The sequence below is a fragment of the Acomys russatus genome, chromosome 19 (genome assembly GCF_903995435.1).
Source record: "Acomys russatus chromosome 19, mAcoRus1.1, whole genome shotgun sequence".
NCBI classification, from domain to species: Eukaryota; Metazoa; Chordata; class Mammalia; order Rodentia; family Muridae; genus Acomys; species Acomys russatus.
Window position 1 is genome coordinate 35,877,941 of NC_067155.1, and position 15,408 is coordinate 35,893,348.

The window sequence follows — 15,408 nt, forward strand, 5'->3', positions numbered from 1 at the left end:
CAAGCCCTCAGAACATGGAGCCCACATGGATGCCTGCAAGAAGCTGACTTCCAGGCGCCTCAGTGGGGGGGAGGGGGGGAGGTGACTGGGGCTGCTGGAGATCTCCCTGAAGGTGGGCAGAGAAGACAAAGAGAAAGTGTCAGAAGAATTTTTGTCTCCAGACCTTATGTGGGTGGGGGCTGGGAGTGTGGAGGGTAGGAGGCTGGAGGGGGGTAAGAGGGGAGGTGGACTGCATTCCCAAGCTACTCCGCATTCCCCAAAAAGATGGGAGCCTAGTGGGACACTAGATACCATGAGAGGAAACCGGTGATGTGTAACATCCAAGAGCTACATGTCAATATGCATTCCATTCGAGCCAGCTTGGTGGCCCCTGGTAAAGAGAGGCCACTAACTGGACACCCAAGCCTAAGGAATGGAGGCTCAGGATACCCAGCCTCCTTTTCCACTGGCCTCTCTTTTCCCACATACTCAGGCGCCAGGAGAGAAAGTGAAAGGCAAGAGATGGCTATAAGGAGAGAGGTCGCCTTCATTCCACACCGGACAACCAAACCCTGCCACGAGCCCTGAAATGGGCCTGGGTTGGGCCAGATTTTAGTCAGACAGAACTGAAAGTTTTCTTTCTCCTCCTAACACACACACACACACGTTCTAGAGGAAAACACCAAGTAGGAGAGAGCTATTTTTCCTGAACACGCTGGGGTGTGTGGGTAGCCCTATGCCAGCTCCCCAGCTGTGATAATGTGGACATATAAGAGCAAAAGCATGAACTAAACTTTTCTTACTCACTAGGACACTGTCCTAGCTCAGTTTCTTGTTGCTAACGTTAAAACACTGACCAAAAGCAACTTGAGGAGTTAAGGGTTTGTTTCAGCTGATAGATCCCAGTCCATCCTGAACTCTTCGGGGGCAGGAACTCGAGACAAAAACCTGCAAACAGAGACTGAAGTGCAAGCCAGAGAGGAGTGTGGCTCAAGGCTCACTTTTCTTTCAGCTGACTTTCTTACAGGTTCCAGGACCACCTACCCAGGAGTGGCACCACCAATAATAGCTGGGTGCACCCACATTAATCCTTTTTTAAAAATAATTAAATTATTTATTTATTCACTTTACATCCCAGTCATAGGCCCCTCCCTCCTCTCCGCCCTGCCCAACCCTCCCTCCATCTTCCCCCTATCCTCCCTCCCCTCCTCTTCAGAAAAGGGAGGGCCTCACCCATCACATCCTAGCACATCAAGTCCCATCAGGACTGAGTGCATCCTCTACCAAGGTGACCTGGTAAGACAGCCCCACCACAGGGAAAGTGACTGAAAAGCATACAAGAAAATCCTTGTCAGAGACAGGCCCGCTCCTCTTACTAAGGGACCCACATGAAGACCAAGCTGCCCATCAGGTACATCTGTGTAGGAGGCCAAGGTCCAGTCCATACATGGTCTTTGCTTGTTGCTTCAGTCTCTGCAAGGCCCCTAGGCCCAGGTTTGTTGCCTTGAGGTGGGACAGTGCCCCAAGGGTATCCGGAGGTCTCCTTGTGGAGCTCCTGTTCCCTCCTGGTCCTCCTATCCTTCCTCCCACTCTTCCACAAGGTTGTCTGTGCTCCTTCCACTGTTTGGCTGTGAGTCATCTGGTTCTGTGGCTGGGTGGGGCCTCTCAGAGGACAGCTGTGCTAGGCTTCTGTCTGCAAGCATAGCAGGGTGTCCTTGATAGTGTCAGGGGTTGGCTCTCTTGCATGGTGTGGCTAGGCCTTAGTTGAATATTCCCTCAATCTCTGCTCTTTCTTTATCCCTGAGGAGGGGAAATAAAATAGAAGGAAAGGAGCAGCATAGGAGAGAGAGTACTGAAGGAAATGAGAGTGAACATCCGATGTGGGGAGAGTGAGGTGGAGACAAGAGGACAGAGCGCTTGCAGAGAGGAGAGAAACTGTCGCCCAAGGCATCTCTGAGACAGGCTGGAGACCTACAATGAGGTAGGCTCCTGGGAGGATACTGGAGTGACTCTAGCTGAGACCCCTACTAACAATGGTGACTGAAAAGGATACCCTCTAACCAGACAGGGCTCCTAGTAGACAGAGGGGAAATATCAACCTACCCACAAAAGCTTCAACCCAACATTAACCTTGTTCATTAATCCTTGACCACAAAAATGCCTCATAGCCTAGCCTACAGTCTGATGGAGGCGTTTCTCAGATGAGGGTCTTCTTTTTAAGTGACTAGCTTGTGTCAAGCTGACAAGAAGCTGAGTAACCAGCGCATGCGCACACACACACACACACACACACACATACACACGGACTCACTTCCAGAAGCAAGGATTTAGTTTTTACTTTGTGGGCCTGAGGAGATGGGTCATTCACTAAATGTCTGCGGTGCAAACACAGGGACTTGTGTTCGACTCCCAGAACACATGTCAAAAAAAAAAAAAAAATCAATGAATAGTGATACATGTTTATGAACCCAACACAGAAACGGGCAGACTCTTGGGTCTCATTGGAGAGCAAGCTACACACACATAATCATGTATACACACACATGCACAGACACTCACACAGCACTTGCAAGCGTATACACACACACAATTAGAAACAGTTGTTTGCCAGAGTAGAAAGTGCAATGTCTGGAAGATAATTTGTCTTCTAGAATCCATACGGGAGTTCAAACCACCAGGTCCTATGCTAATGGTCAAGAGGGTGGACATTTATTTCAACAGTGGCATTTTCAAGTGTGGCCTTTGAGGGACGATTAGATTAGAGAAGATCATTGGGAAGGACGCATCTTCCTGACTTTCTAAGAAGAGAGAAACAACCACGCCCACGCCCACGACAAGATGTACACATACTCTAACTGGACACTAGCCCAAGGGGCAGGTCCCATGAAAGTCTGCACCTACCAGGAAAGTGGGATAGAGGTGAGAACATCCTATTGAGACTCTAGGTGAGAAAAATATAGGGGATAGGGAAGTAGGTGGATCCAGAGGGTCCTAGAAACCTACAAGAAGAACATTATGATGGGTGGATCTGAGCCCAGGGGTTCTGCTTGATCAAAGGCACCAACCAAGGACAAAACATGCAGTCATTATCAAACCCCTACCCAGATCTAACCAAGGGACAGAACATTCTCCACAGTTAAGTGGAGACTGGGGACTGACTTTCACAGAATCTCTGGTGCCCCATATTTGGCCATGTCCCTTTGTTGGGGAGGCCCAATGGCACTCGGAGGAAGGATAGCGGACTACCAAGAAGAGATTTGATACCCTAGCACCATATTCAGGGGGAGGATGTCCCCCTCGGTCACAGTCATAGGGAAGGGGATTGGGGTGAAAGTGGGAGGGAGGGAGGAATGGGAGGATGTAGGGGATGGGATAGAAAATGAGATGTAATATGAATTATTTTATTTTTCAATAAAAATGTGTTAAAAAAAAAAAAAGAAATACACATACTCTACCCACAATGGGACAGGCCAACCACAGCCTTTGACACAGCCTGTGCCATACTGTTTGCACTTCTAGTCAGTCTACACATGGGCTAAGTAGAGCTCTTTTCCCTATAACGCTCTATACAACATACCCTGCCTCTGGTAGTTTGTTACAGTAATAAAAAGCCGGCTGATACAGTACATAGGGCAAGTAAAAAATAACACACAGTGTTGCTTATTCCCTTTCTAGTAAGATTCCTTAAGGGTGACCTTTTTTTACCAAATATTGGAGGATCTGGCCAAAGTAGGATGTAGCCCAACATGCTACTACTACTTTGGCTTTTTGTTTTGTTTTGTTTTCAGTTCTTTTTGGTAGCTAGAATCTTTCTGCTAGCTGTTGATGGTTTTTGTTGTTGTTGTTGTTTTGTTTTGTTTTGTTTGTTGTTGTTGATTTACTGAAATCCCTGGCATACTAGTTTTTCTCACCTAGGTCTCTATATTCATTAATTTTTTTCTATTACTGTCACAAAATACCTGGCAGAAGCAACTTAATAGAGAAAGGAATCATACTGGCTCACGGTTTGAAGGGGTACAGTCAGAATGTGGGGTGACTGGTCGCATTGCATCTGTGGCCAGCACACAGAGAGAACGAAGTGTTGGGTTCAGCTCGCTTCCTGACCTTAGCCTATGTTCAGGATGTGCCTTCCCATGTTAATTAACCTTCTCTAGGAAATTCCTCTCAGACGCTCGCTAAGGTTTGTATCCACAGAGGTTCTAAATCCCATAGAGCTGACAATGAAGATTTAACCATCACAGTATCTGAGGCAATTACTCTTTTGGGTTATTTTTATCCTTCTTTATATTTTCGTGTGTGTGTGTGTGTGTGTGTGTGTGTGTGTGTGTGTATGCAATTGTGCATGTAGGTACACAAGGTACATGTGCATATGTGTGTGGAGGCCAGAAGTCAACATCAGTGGCTCCCCTCCTCCCAGTCACTGAAGACTCTCTTGGTGAACTTGGAGCTCATTGGTTGGGCTTAGTGGCATGGAGCCCCAAGAGTCTTTATTCTCTGTCCCCCTCATCACTAGGGCTGTAGACATTCACTGCCACACTTGGCTATTACACAGGCCCGGGGGTGGGGGTGGGGCCAGGGGGCGGGGTTCAAACCCAGGTCCTCGTGCTTGAGCAGCAGGTGCTTTCCCTGCTGAGCCATCTCCTTGGCTCCTGTTTCCCTCCTGTTTATTACCCTTTTGGACGTCTCTCGGTCTTTGGATCCCAAGTCTTCTCCTCTTGCCACATTTCTTCATTATACGCTGGCTCGCTCGCTCATTCTCTGGAAACGCGCTTCCCAAGCACTTTGGGAAGTGACTCGTCAACACTCCCTGCATATCTAAGAGTGCTGCCGCGTTTGTTTTGCCCTTGATTGATTGCTCCACTGAACGCAGAACGCTAAGTGTGAAGCCAATTTCTCTGACAAGGCGGAGGCCTCACCTCACTGTCTGTCCAGCTGGAGCAGCTCTGGGAACTCAGAACCCGTTTAATTCACCATTGGTACGTGTGCTTTTCCTGTAAGATTTCAGAATCTTCTAAACTGCCCCTGAATCCCCGCTCCTTCCCCAAATGTCCTGTGGCTATATCTGGATAAAGAGCTTCCTATGTCTATGTGCATGCGCATGTGTGTATGCGTGATTGACAGTGGAGGCCAGAGGACAACCTTGGAGTTCTTCCTTAATCATCTTCTATGTTCTGTGTGAGTGATCTCTGTCTCTCTGCCTCTGTCTGTCGGACAGTATTCCAGAGGCATTTCTCTCCTTCCACTATTTGGTCCCCAGAGAGACCAAGTTCAGTGTCATTTGTGGTAATGGGGCCTGTAGCTTTCTCACATGTCCTCCGCCTTAGTTTTGGAGACAGACTCTCTCCCTGAACCCAGAGTTTACTGAATCAGCCAGACGGGCTGACCGGTACATCCCTGTGTATCCGCCTCCCCAGGGCTGAGATTGCACTACCACACCCAGCTCTTTATATGGGAACCAGAACCCAGATGCTCAAACGTGTGCAGCAAGCATTCTGCAAACTTAGCCAGCTCTTCTGTCCCAAAGATTTTTTTTTAAAACTCATGCTATGTCCATTTTTGTTTGGGGGCAGGATCTCATAAAAGGTAACTATACTGGCCTTGAACTTCTAGCCTCCAGCAATCCACCTGCCTCGGCCTGGGGTGCAGCTGGGACACGGGTGCTCACATTCAACTTCTCAGGGTTCTTCCTGGATCACCCTATAGGGCAGAGTGAGCTCTGAGAAGTATTCTCATTTCCTGGTGAATCCCTCTGTCTCCTCTCTTTCTGTTAGATGTCTAGGTGAGCCTGGCTTTTTGAATCGACCATTGGCATCTCACTCTTTCTCCTAACTTTTTCTTTTCTTTGGGGTTTTATACTGTTTTTGCTCTCTAGCCTCGGAGGAGGGGCCTGACTGATGTTTTCCAACCCAATTATGAGATGTTTATATTGATTTTATTAATTTGCCAATTGTGTTTTCCAAACCCAGGAATGGCCAGGCTGTCCCATAGTAATCATCTTTATTATGTGGGTGTGGCTTCTGTGTGTCCTGGAGTTCAATTGTCTGAGATCATGTACCTTCCCAGCATCCCTTGCTCCTTTCCACCCTTGGGAAATGTTTGTTCTGGCTGCTTATGTGAGCTTTGATCTTTTGTTCTTTCTTTCCTTCCTTCCTTCCTTCTTCTTTTTCTTCTTTTTTGAGATAGGGTCTTACCCCAGGCTGGCTCACTACTTATTTGTGGTACTTTGAATAAGAATGGGTCCCCGTCTTAGTTAGGGTTTCATTGCTGTGAAGAGACACCATGACCAAGGCAACTCTTACAAAGGCAAATGTAGAGGAATTTAAATTCAGAACATGGCTGTTCTGGCAAGAGATCACATCCAAAGACCTTCTAGGTCTAAGTGACCCAGCTGGGATGCAGACACTCCTGTAGTACACACCTTTAATCCCAAATGATGATGGTAAATTTAGTTGGTATAAGGAAGCAGTGATGTTTGAAAACGGTGTCTAATTGAGAGGCAGACAAAGTAATGAATGAGAGTAACTGGAAGAGAGAGAGAGAGAGAGAGAGAGAGAGAGAGAGAGAGAGAGAGAGAGAGAGAGTTGACAAAATGAGACAGGATGGGCTATGCCCAACTCTCACCAGACAAGACAGGAAAGAGAGGACTTAGGAGAGCAGTGCAGAGGGACAGATGGAGGAGACAATTTTACTGGGACAGTTGTACCGAGACAGGTTGCAGAAAGAGAGCAAGCTAGACACTGGTGAAGATAGAAAGAGCCAGAGAATGAGAAGGAGACAGAAGATTAGAACAGATTGCCGAAGTTAGTTTGAGGCCAAGCAAAACAAATTCAGAGTCAGAGGTGGAGAGAGAAGCCAGACTGAATCAATCAGCTAACAAAGGACTTTGAGCCAGAACAGCTGAGTTGAACCAGCCAGCCAGAGTTCAGAAAAAGCGAGAAAGGGTGAGCCTATTCAGCAGAAAGTCTCAGAGGCTGAAAACATTCTAAGCCTAGATTAGATTGTATGGAGGCTAGAAGCTTCCGGGACTAGAGTAAGTTAGCAGACAGAGGCAGTAAGCCTCTGAGACGACACTTAAGTCAGGAGAATAAAAGTTCCTTTAACAGGCAAACGTTTTTTAATTGGGGCTGGCTTGTAGTTCAAAGGTTCAGTCTATTATCATCCAGGCAGGAAGCATGGCGGCATGCAGGCAGACATGGTGCTGGAGAAGGAGCCGAGAGTTCTACATCTTGATCTGAAGGTTGCCAGGAGGAGGAGATTGGATTTTTGTTTCACACTGGGCATAGCTTGAGCATTTAAGTGACAAACTTCCTCTAACTGGGCCACACCTCTTCCAACAAGGCCACACCTCCTAACAGTGCCACTCCCTATGGGCCAAGCATTCAAACACATGAGTCTATGGGGCCAAACTTATTCAAACCACCGCAGTCCCATAGGCTCGTATATTTATTTGAATGCTTAGTCATCAAGAATGGTATCATTTGAGAAGGATTAGAAGGATTAGGGGGCGTGACCTTGTTGGAGGAAGTGTGTTGCTGGGGGTGGGCTTTAAGGTTTCAAAAGCCTATCCCAAGCTCAGTCTCCTCCCCTCCCCCCACCTCTCTCTTTCTGCCTGTGGGTCTCGCAGCTGGTTCTCCAGCACCACGTCTGCCTGTGTGTCACCATGCTCCCGCCTGTGTGTCACCGTGCTCCCCACCATGGTCATACAGACTAAGCCTCTAAAACCTTAAGCAAGGCTTCTCTTTATGAGTTGCTTTGGTCATGGCATCTCTTCGCAGCAGTGGAACAGTGACTAAGACAATAGCCAAGGATGATCTTGACTTCCTGATTACCCCAACCCCACCTCCCCAGTGCTGGCATCACAGGCATACTATCGTGCCTAGTTCATGCAGTGCTGGGGTTGGAACTCAAAGCTTTGTGCCTGTCAGGCAAGCTCTCTGCTAGTGTGCCAAGACTTAATCTGAGTTGAAAAACTCCCACCTGGCAGGAGGAAAGCGGCTCATGAGCCTTAGGATGCAAAGACATCTCACAAGTCCCAGAAGAGATGAAATTTACAGGATTCATAAGACCCCTTGCCCTTCAGGGATGCAGCTCTCCTACGCTGTCACTCTGGCCTGGGCTGGCTTTGGGTGATATATCAGCCTTTTGTCATCCATGCTTCTATCACTAACCCCTCACCCATACTCCTGTAAGGGACCCCACTAGAACCTGTTGATTCCCCCAAGCAGAATTCTATGGAGTCATTTCTTTGCTCCGTGCTTGGTACTCTATGGGGTGAATAGTCATTTGTTCATTTCTCCCCAGAAAGTGTACACACATCTACCGACTAGCTATAGTCTCACCCCAAGCCTGGATCTTTCAAGCTGCTGACTTCAGCCCCTGTTTGTGAACATCCAAGCAACCAATGTGATGCTTATCTTTCCTCTTCCAGTGGGTTCAGGAGGGAAGGCTGGCAGACACGAGCATCATCAGCAAGCTGCCTTTTCTGCAGGGGAGTGATCCACAATCTGGCATGAGGGCCTTGTGTAGGCTAGTCCAAACCAGATAACATAAATGGAGACTCAGCATTTTGAGATTTTTATAGCATGCTCAACATTGTTGCGGTAGCCAAGCATGGTTTGTCAGCTTGTATCTTGGGTGTCTTTTTAAACATTCCATTTTCTAGTAATTAATTTTCATTATATTTTACAAAAAAATCAATCCATAACAGATTAGACTTTTTTTTAAACATTTGATTTAATCTTTTCTTGTTTTTTTTTCCTGTGAGTCCCACTATATCGCCCAGACTAAGCTCAAACTGGTGATCCTCCTGCCCCTCAAGTGTAGGAATTACACCCCACCTGGTTTAGACATTTACTTTAAGAAGGGGAGCGTCTTATACTGCAGAGAGTTCTGGAAGAGTTGCTATTATGAGGGTCAGTCATGCAGCCTGAGGTAGCTGCCGCAACGCTGAAATCAGAACACATGGAGACCAACAAGAGACTATCCTAAGATCCGGCCCACAGCATCCTCTCCTAGAAGTTCCATGGCTCACTTTACCCCATCCCTCAATGCGGGCACATAGCAGCTGAAAGTTTCTTCAACCCTGTATTTGCTCCTCCGTGAGTGAGGCCCTAGGCTCAATCCCTAGTACAGGCCCATCCTTTGTCCTTTGCTCTGAGTGTAGGCTTGGGATCTTGTGTGTGGATGTTATGCGCCCATGTGCATGCTCAATTACAATCTCTCCATAGAGGTTGTGAGCAAATGTCTTCTTCAATCGAGTCTCTCCTCCTCACTGAGGCAGGGCCTCTCGCTGAATCCAGAGCTTGCAGACTCGTCTTTCTAACTGGTCATCTTGTCTTGGGGAATCCCCGTCTCCGCTCCCCATAAGCCGAGATCACGGTGGGGGCCACCACGCCTGCGCACAACGTACATGGGCGCCGAGGATCCGATCACCGCTTCTCACACTGGTGCTGCAAACCCTTTGCCTGCTGAGCCTTCTCGCCAGCTCCTGGCTTACCTGATGTGTACGAAGTAGTCCCACAGCCCGTCAATGAACATCCAGCTGCTCTCAGAAATATTTGTTCTCTACTTAGGTTCCGTGGAATTGCTAAGTAGGTCGGCAAGTAAATTGCTTCAGTGTGCATAAAAGGTTTTCAGTGACAGAGTCAAATAATGGTTCCTAGATTTAAGTTAAGATCAACTAAACCTAAGCAGAATTTAAAATTTAGCGCCTATTCATAGCAGCCACCCAAACAGCATTCAGTGGTCAGAAGTCGCTGGATACAGCCGTATTAGACGAAGAGGTCTTGTGTCTTTGCGAGGGTTTTGCATGACACGGTACACACATTTACCAAAATTCATTTTATTGTGCAGCCAAAACCTGCCTGTAAGTTTTAGGGGCTGGAGAGATGGCTTACTGGTTAAGAGCAAATGTTATTCCTGCAAAAGACCCAAGTGCTGCTCCTAGCACCAACACCAGATGACGCACAACCTCCTGAGACTCCAGTCCCAGGAGATCAAATATTCAGCCCCTGCAATCATGTGAGCATGCATGCACGCGCGCCCACATACACATACGCACATTTATATAGGGAGCGACATATATACATAATTTTAAAATAATATATTTAAATATAATATATAAATAATTTATATTTTAAATAATATAAATATATTTAAAATAGCATATAAATTATATATATATATATACACACACACATACACATAGTAAGACCCACATGTAAATTGTTGCCTTTAAAAAGTCTCTGATTAGTTAGGCGGTGGTGGCACACGCCTTTAATCCCAGCACTCCAGAGGCAGAGGCAGGTGGATCTCTGAGTTTGAAGCCAGCCTGGTCTACATAACGAGTTCCAGAACATGGAAGGCTGCACAGAGAAACCCTGTCTCAAACAACAACAAATTGTCTGATTAGGGCTGGGTAATGCCTTAATGGGTGGAGTAATGCCTTACAAACATGAAGATTTGTGGTCCATTCCCAGAGCCAATGTTTTAAAGAAAACTGAATGTGGCAGTATGTGCTTGTAACCCCAGCACTGGGGTGTCATAGACAGGTGGGTCCCTGGGATTCATTGGCCAGCCAGCCTAGCTGAATTCCAAATTAATGACATACACTGTCTCAAAAGAACAAGTGCACAATTTCCTAGTAATCAACACTCAACGTTGACCTCTGACCTCCACACACATGCACCCCCACACACATACAACTAAACACACAAGAAAACATTGCACACACAGAAAATCTTTTAATTTAATTTTTTAAAGATTAAAAAGTACAAAGAGGCCTAAGGGCATAGCTTGCTCGGTATGGGTGATGTTCTGTGTATGACCCCAAACATGAAGACAAATCCAGTTCTCCCGCAAGGGACATACAGGATGGCGTATACAGAGGGTCCCTTACCAATGTCTGCTCACCTGTTTATAAAATGCATTCAAATGAAGATTGATAGATGGAGAGATTATGATGCACCAAAATATCAACTATAAGAATCAGGTGTTGGGATATCATGGCTATCACTGTATTCCTCTTCTGAGCTTTCTGAAAAGTTTAACATGTTTAAGAAGATTTGGGTGGGAGGAAGCCAAGTCTTAATGAACTACACCTGCATTCAATCCCATCCATAAATGTCAAAAACTGAAGACTGAGTGAGAAGGGAAAACAAAAGGGGAAGCCTGTGCTTGCTTCCAGTTAGGAAAAGTTTACAACCAGGGGCTGGGGATGAGACTCATCAGGAGAGCTCCTGCCTAGAATCCCCCAGTGAGGAGCTGGGGTGTGGCTCAGTGGTAGAGCACCTGCCTAGAATCCCCCAGTGAGGGGTTGGGGTGTGGCTCAGCGGTAGAGCACCTGCCTAGAATCCCCCAGTGAGGGGCTGGGTGTGGCTCAGCAGCAGAATGCTGGCTTACTATACAGAAGACCCTGGACTTAATCGCCATCAATTTAAAAACAAAAAGTAACAATGTTCCTGAATGGGTGAAACCAATCTCAGCTGGGGCTGAGCGTGCGCTACCAGGTGAGACAGTGACTGGAATAGAACCAGGGTGTGGGGGAGACACAGAAGTCTCACGTTTTGATGGAGCACAGTGTGGGTGTGAACTACACGCTTTGTTGGTGACAAGTTGTCACCCGGTGCATGCGCCCTGTGTACATCTTCATACAGTTCAATTGTCTGAAAGCATGTGGATTCCTTTCTCGCCTTTTATGGGGAGAGCTCTCCTTTTTATAGAGGGCTTGGCATATAAGAGCTTACTGTGAAAGGAGGAAGACCCAAGTTCAAATCCCAAGTACCCCCACCCCAACAAAGCTGTGTATGGCCAGACCAGCAACCCTGGGGCTGTGGGCGTGGAGACAGGAGAGTCATTGCAGTTTGCTGTCTGTCAGCCTAGGAGACTCAAGGGGAAAAGTCAGAAAGCGATTTGAAAAGCCAGACACAGCATCTTTTAGAAACCAGCGCATATATACCCCACCCCCACCCCACACTTTAAAAAGTAGTCATAATTAATATTTCAAAGCCTTCTCCCAAGGCAAGCCTATTTCTCTGAGCCCGGTGTTGGGGACCATCTGCTGGCTATCTGTATTCAGGACATTCTCTTTCTGACTCCTGCCTGGCTCCATTTCCGAGCAAACTTGAGTCTCTCACGGTAGGAGAAGCTGCCCTCCTGTACATCACCCCCTCCCCCAATAAAGAAATCAAGACCCCTCTTTCCAAACTACTCCAGGAAAAAAAAACTTAAAAAACAGTGCCCCTCCTAAACTCTCACTGGAAATCCATGGCTGGGCCAGCTTCACCGCCATTTAAAGCAGGTAGCCTGGCCACCTTGGACTCAGTACCCAGGGCCCCCGCAATGTCGTCACCCTGAGAGCACCCCTTACCTCAGTACAGCCAGAACCCCCAAAGCCTTAGGCTCAAACTCCGCCCATCTCCCTTCCTTATCTCTTTTTCTAACCTTTTGCAATTTTTTTCAAGTCTCATTTCCTGTCTGGTTTTGCATTTTTCTCCCCCGCCCCACCAGCCTATGACACACTTTCTCTGTCTCTTCTCTCTCCTCTTTCTTTCCTTCTCTCTTTCTCCCTCTTTTCTCTCTCCTCTCTCTGAGAGGGCTTATTTCTGGGCTCCCGGCCGCTGGCGACCCTGTGGGTCTCCAAGGCCTGGGGAGGGTGGCAGCCTCCAGCAGGTAACCGCTGAAGGCCGGAGCCCAGCTCTGGAGGAAGCTGGAGGCCAACGTGGAGGAAGCACCCAGAGCCTGCGGAGCATGAGCACGCCAGGTAGGTGCAGCAGGGTTGTGGAGTAGAAGATATGAAGAGGGGGTGCTGCTGGGACACCAGGGCCGTTCTGGAGGCAGTAGGGCATGTGTAGAGGGTTGGTAAGGAGTCCACTCAGCAGTCCCCACCCCCACCCCTGTCTGTCGGCTCTCTCCCCTCCCCCGACCCTCCTTAAGGGTTCTGGACCTCACTCTGCAACTCTTAGGTCACTAACTGCAAACACACCTGGCTCTGTCCCTAGCAATCGTCAGGAGGGGAATTAATGGGGAGTCCGGCCCCCTCGTTGTACCTGCCACCAGAGACTGGTGTAGAACTTAGCTCACAACAGAATGGCCGGAAGCTGGCAGCACACAGCCCAGCCTAACTCAGAGGCTCTTGAGAAGGTGGCCTTCCTTGCTCTCTAAAGAGGAGTACCAGGGCAAACCATAGTCCTCCGGTGTCATATATATTGGGGGACCAATGGCCTGTCCCTTAAAGTCACCTCCCCAAACCTGATGGGGAGGTTCAGAGCTCTTCCATCCCTTTAGGGGTTCTGAATACAAGAGAATGTGACATATCGGCTAGGGGTGTATTTATGCTATGAGGAACAAAGGTGGCTGCCTTCAGGACTGTCCAGGACCATTGCCTAAGCCTGGACTTCCTCTCACTGTCTTAGCCAGAGGCAACTAGCTCAGCCTCGATCTTTAAATGACCAGCCAGTTTGATTTGTAGTTTGGGAAAAAGAATTGTGACATTTATTACTTTTCTGGAAGGTATGACCTACTAGTAAGTGGGGGATGGGGGTCCCTCACCCAACGTTTATTTAGTACCTTCTCATGCAAAAATGTGTGCTGGAAATCCCAGACAGTGAATTAGTGTGTGGCCAGGAACTTAACTGCAGTCCTTCACCTTCACGCCTTCCCTGAATCCCAGTCAGCCCCAACCCCAAGGCATCTGTGAAGAGAAAATAGACACCCCTGGGCCTGTGATGGGGGCTTGCAGAGTAAAGCCAGGAACCCTCAACTTGTTGTGGCATCAGAGGAAAGTGCACACACCTGTGCAGATTCAATTAGCAAAGTATCAGGAGGGCAGGCTGGTCCGTCACCAGCCCCAAGCTCAGAGCTTAAACACACACACACACACACACACACACACACACACACACACACACACACACACACACACACACACACACACATCCTCCATGACTACAAAGAAAAATCACTACATCACATAACTGTATGTAAAACTCACAAGGGTACGAGTCAGTCTGGAAGTAGAGTCCAGAGGGCTGGGAGTTCTAGGCTAACCTGGGCTATACAGAGAAATCCTAGACAGACAAAACTCTCTCATGAGGATGCCAATTTGCTTTGGTCTTGCTCTGTGTTTGACACATGGGGACCACAGAAAGAACATGAGGTTGCTTGCCCTGAGATGCCTATCTTGCAGGCAGGCTGCTCAGAGGGAGACTATAGGAGACAGCTGGACTCCAGGGATGAGTAAGGATCCCAGGCTGAGGCAGGACGGTAGAGAGACATCTAGGCTTCCTTCTCCACTTTCTGGTGGAGATTTTCTGCACCTTCTCTACCAGAGACCCACCCCAGGTGCTCCACCACTGAGCCACACCCCAGCCCCTCACTGGGGGATTCTAGGCAGGAGCTCTACCATTGAGCCACACCCCAGCCCCTCACTGGGGAATTCTAGGCAGGGGCTCTACCACTGAGCCACACCCTAGCCCCTCACTGGGGGATTCTAGGCAGGTGCTCTACCACTGAGCCACACCCCAGCCCCTCACTGGGGGATTCTAGGCAGGTGCTCTACCACTGAGCCACACCCCAGCCCCTCACTGGGGGATTCTAGGCAGGTGCTCTACCACTGAGCCACACTTCAGCCCCTCACTGGGGGATTCTAGGCAGGTGCTCTACCACTGAGCCACACCCCAGCCCCTCACTGGGGGATTCTAGGCAGGTGCTCTACCACTGAGCCACACCCCAGCCCCTCACTGAGGGATTCTAGGCAGGGGCTCTACCACTGAGCCACACCCCAGCCCCTCACTGAGGGATTCTAGGCAGGTGCTCTACCACTGAGCCACACCTCCCAGCCTCTCACTGGGGGATTCTAGGTAGGTGCTGTGGTGCTGTACCACTGAGCTGTTCTCTCTCTCTCTCTCTCTCTCTCTCTCTCTCTCTCTCTCTCTCTCTCTCTCTCTCTCTCTCTCTGCATGTGTGTGTCTGTCTGTCTGTCTGTCTGCGTGTCTGTGTAGGTGTGTGACAAGATGTCTCTCACCTGTCCAGGCCAGCTCTTTGAATTCTTTGAATTTACTTTGTAACCTAGGCTGGCCATCATCATACCATCCTCCTGCCTCAGATTATCTGGAAGGGACAGGCGTTCATTACCAGGCCCAGTTCCCCTGGTGTGTTTATAAAACCGCTCTTGGTTCTCTCTGCTTGGAAGGTCATCAAGATGGGGCCTTGTCATGTCTCATATGGGCCAGCATCCCAGACAGCCACCCTGGCTCAGACCATAGCTTGTCCTGCTGTTTTGCAAAGACAAACCTGTGATGCTAGAATTTAAATCTATACATAGGATCAGGGGGGAGGGGTCAGTAGGGGCCAGTGTCTCAGGTTCTGTGCTCTGTGTTGCTGGGAAGGTCTAGGACGGCCTTGCTGCCTGTTGAGCTCTGTGGTGTCAGT

At 48.4% G+C, this 15,408-nt stretch overlaps 1 protein-coding gene across 1 annotated transcript in view; it reads left to right on the top strand.

Annotated features, from left to right (window-relative positions):
* Positions 1 to 12,536: 12,536 nt before the first annotated feature.
* The window catches only part of Card11 (caspase recruitment domain family member 11), a 131,557-nt gene continuing 128,685 nt past the window's right edge, over positions 12,537 to 15,408 (top strand). The window contains exon 1 of the mRNA XM_051161156.1: positions 12,537 to 12,739. Within this exon, the coding sequence (XP_051017113.1) occupies positions 12,727 to 12,739 (13 nt within the window). The 5' untranslated portion in view covers positions 12,537 to 12,726. The remainder of the gene's footprint in view (positions 12,740 to 15,408) is intronic.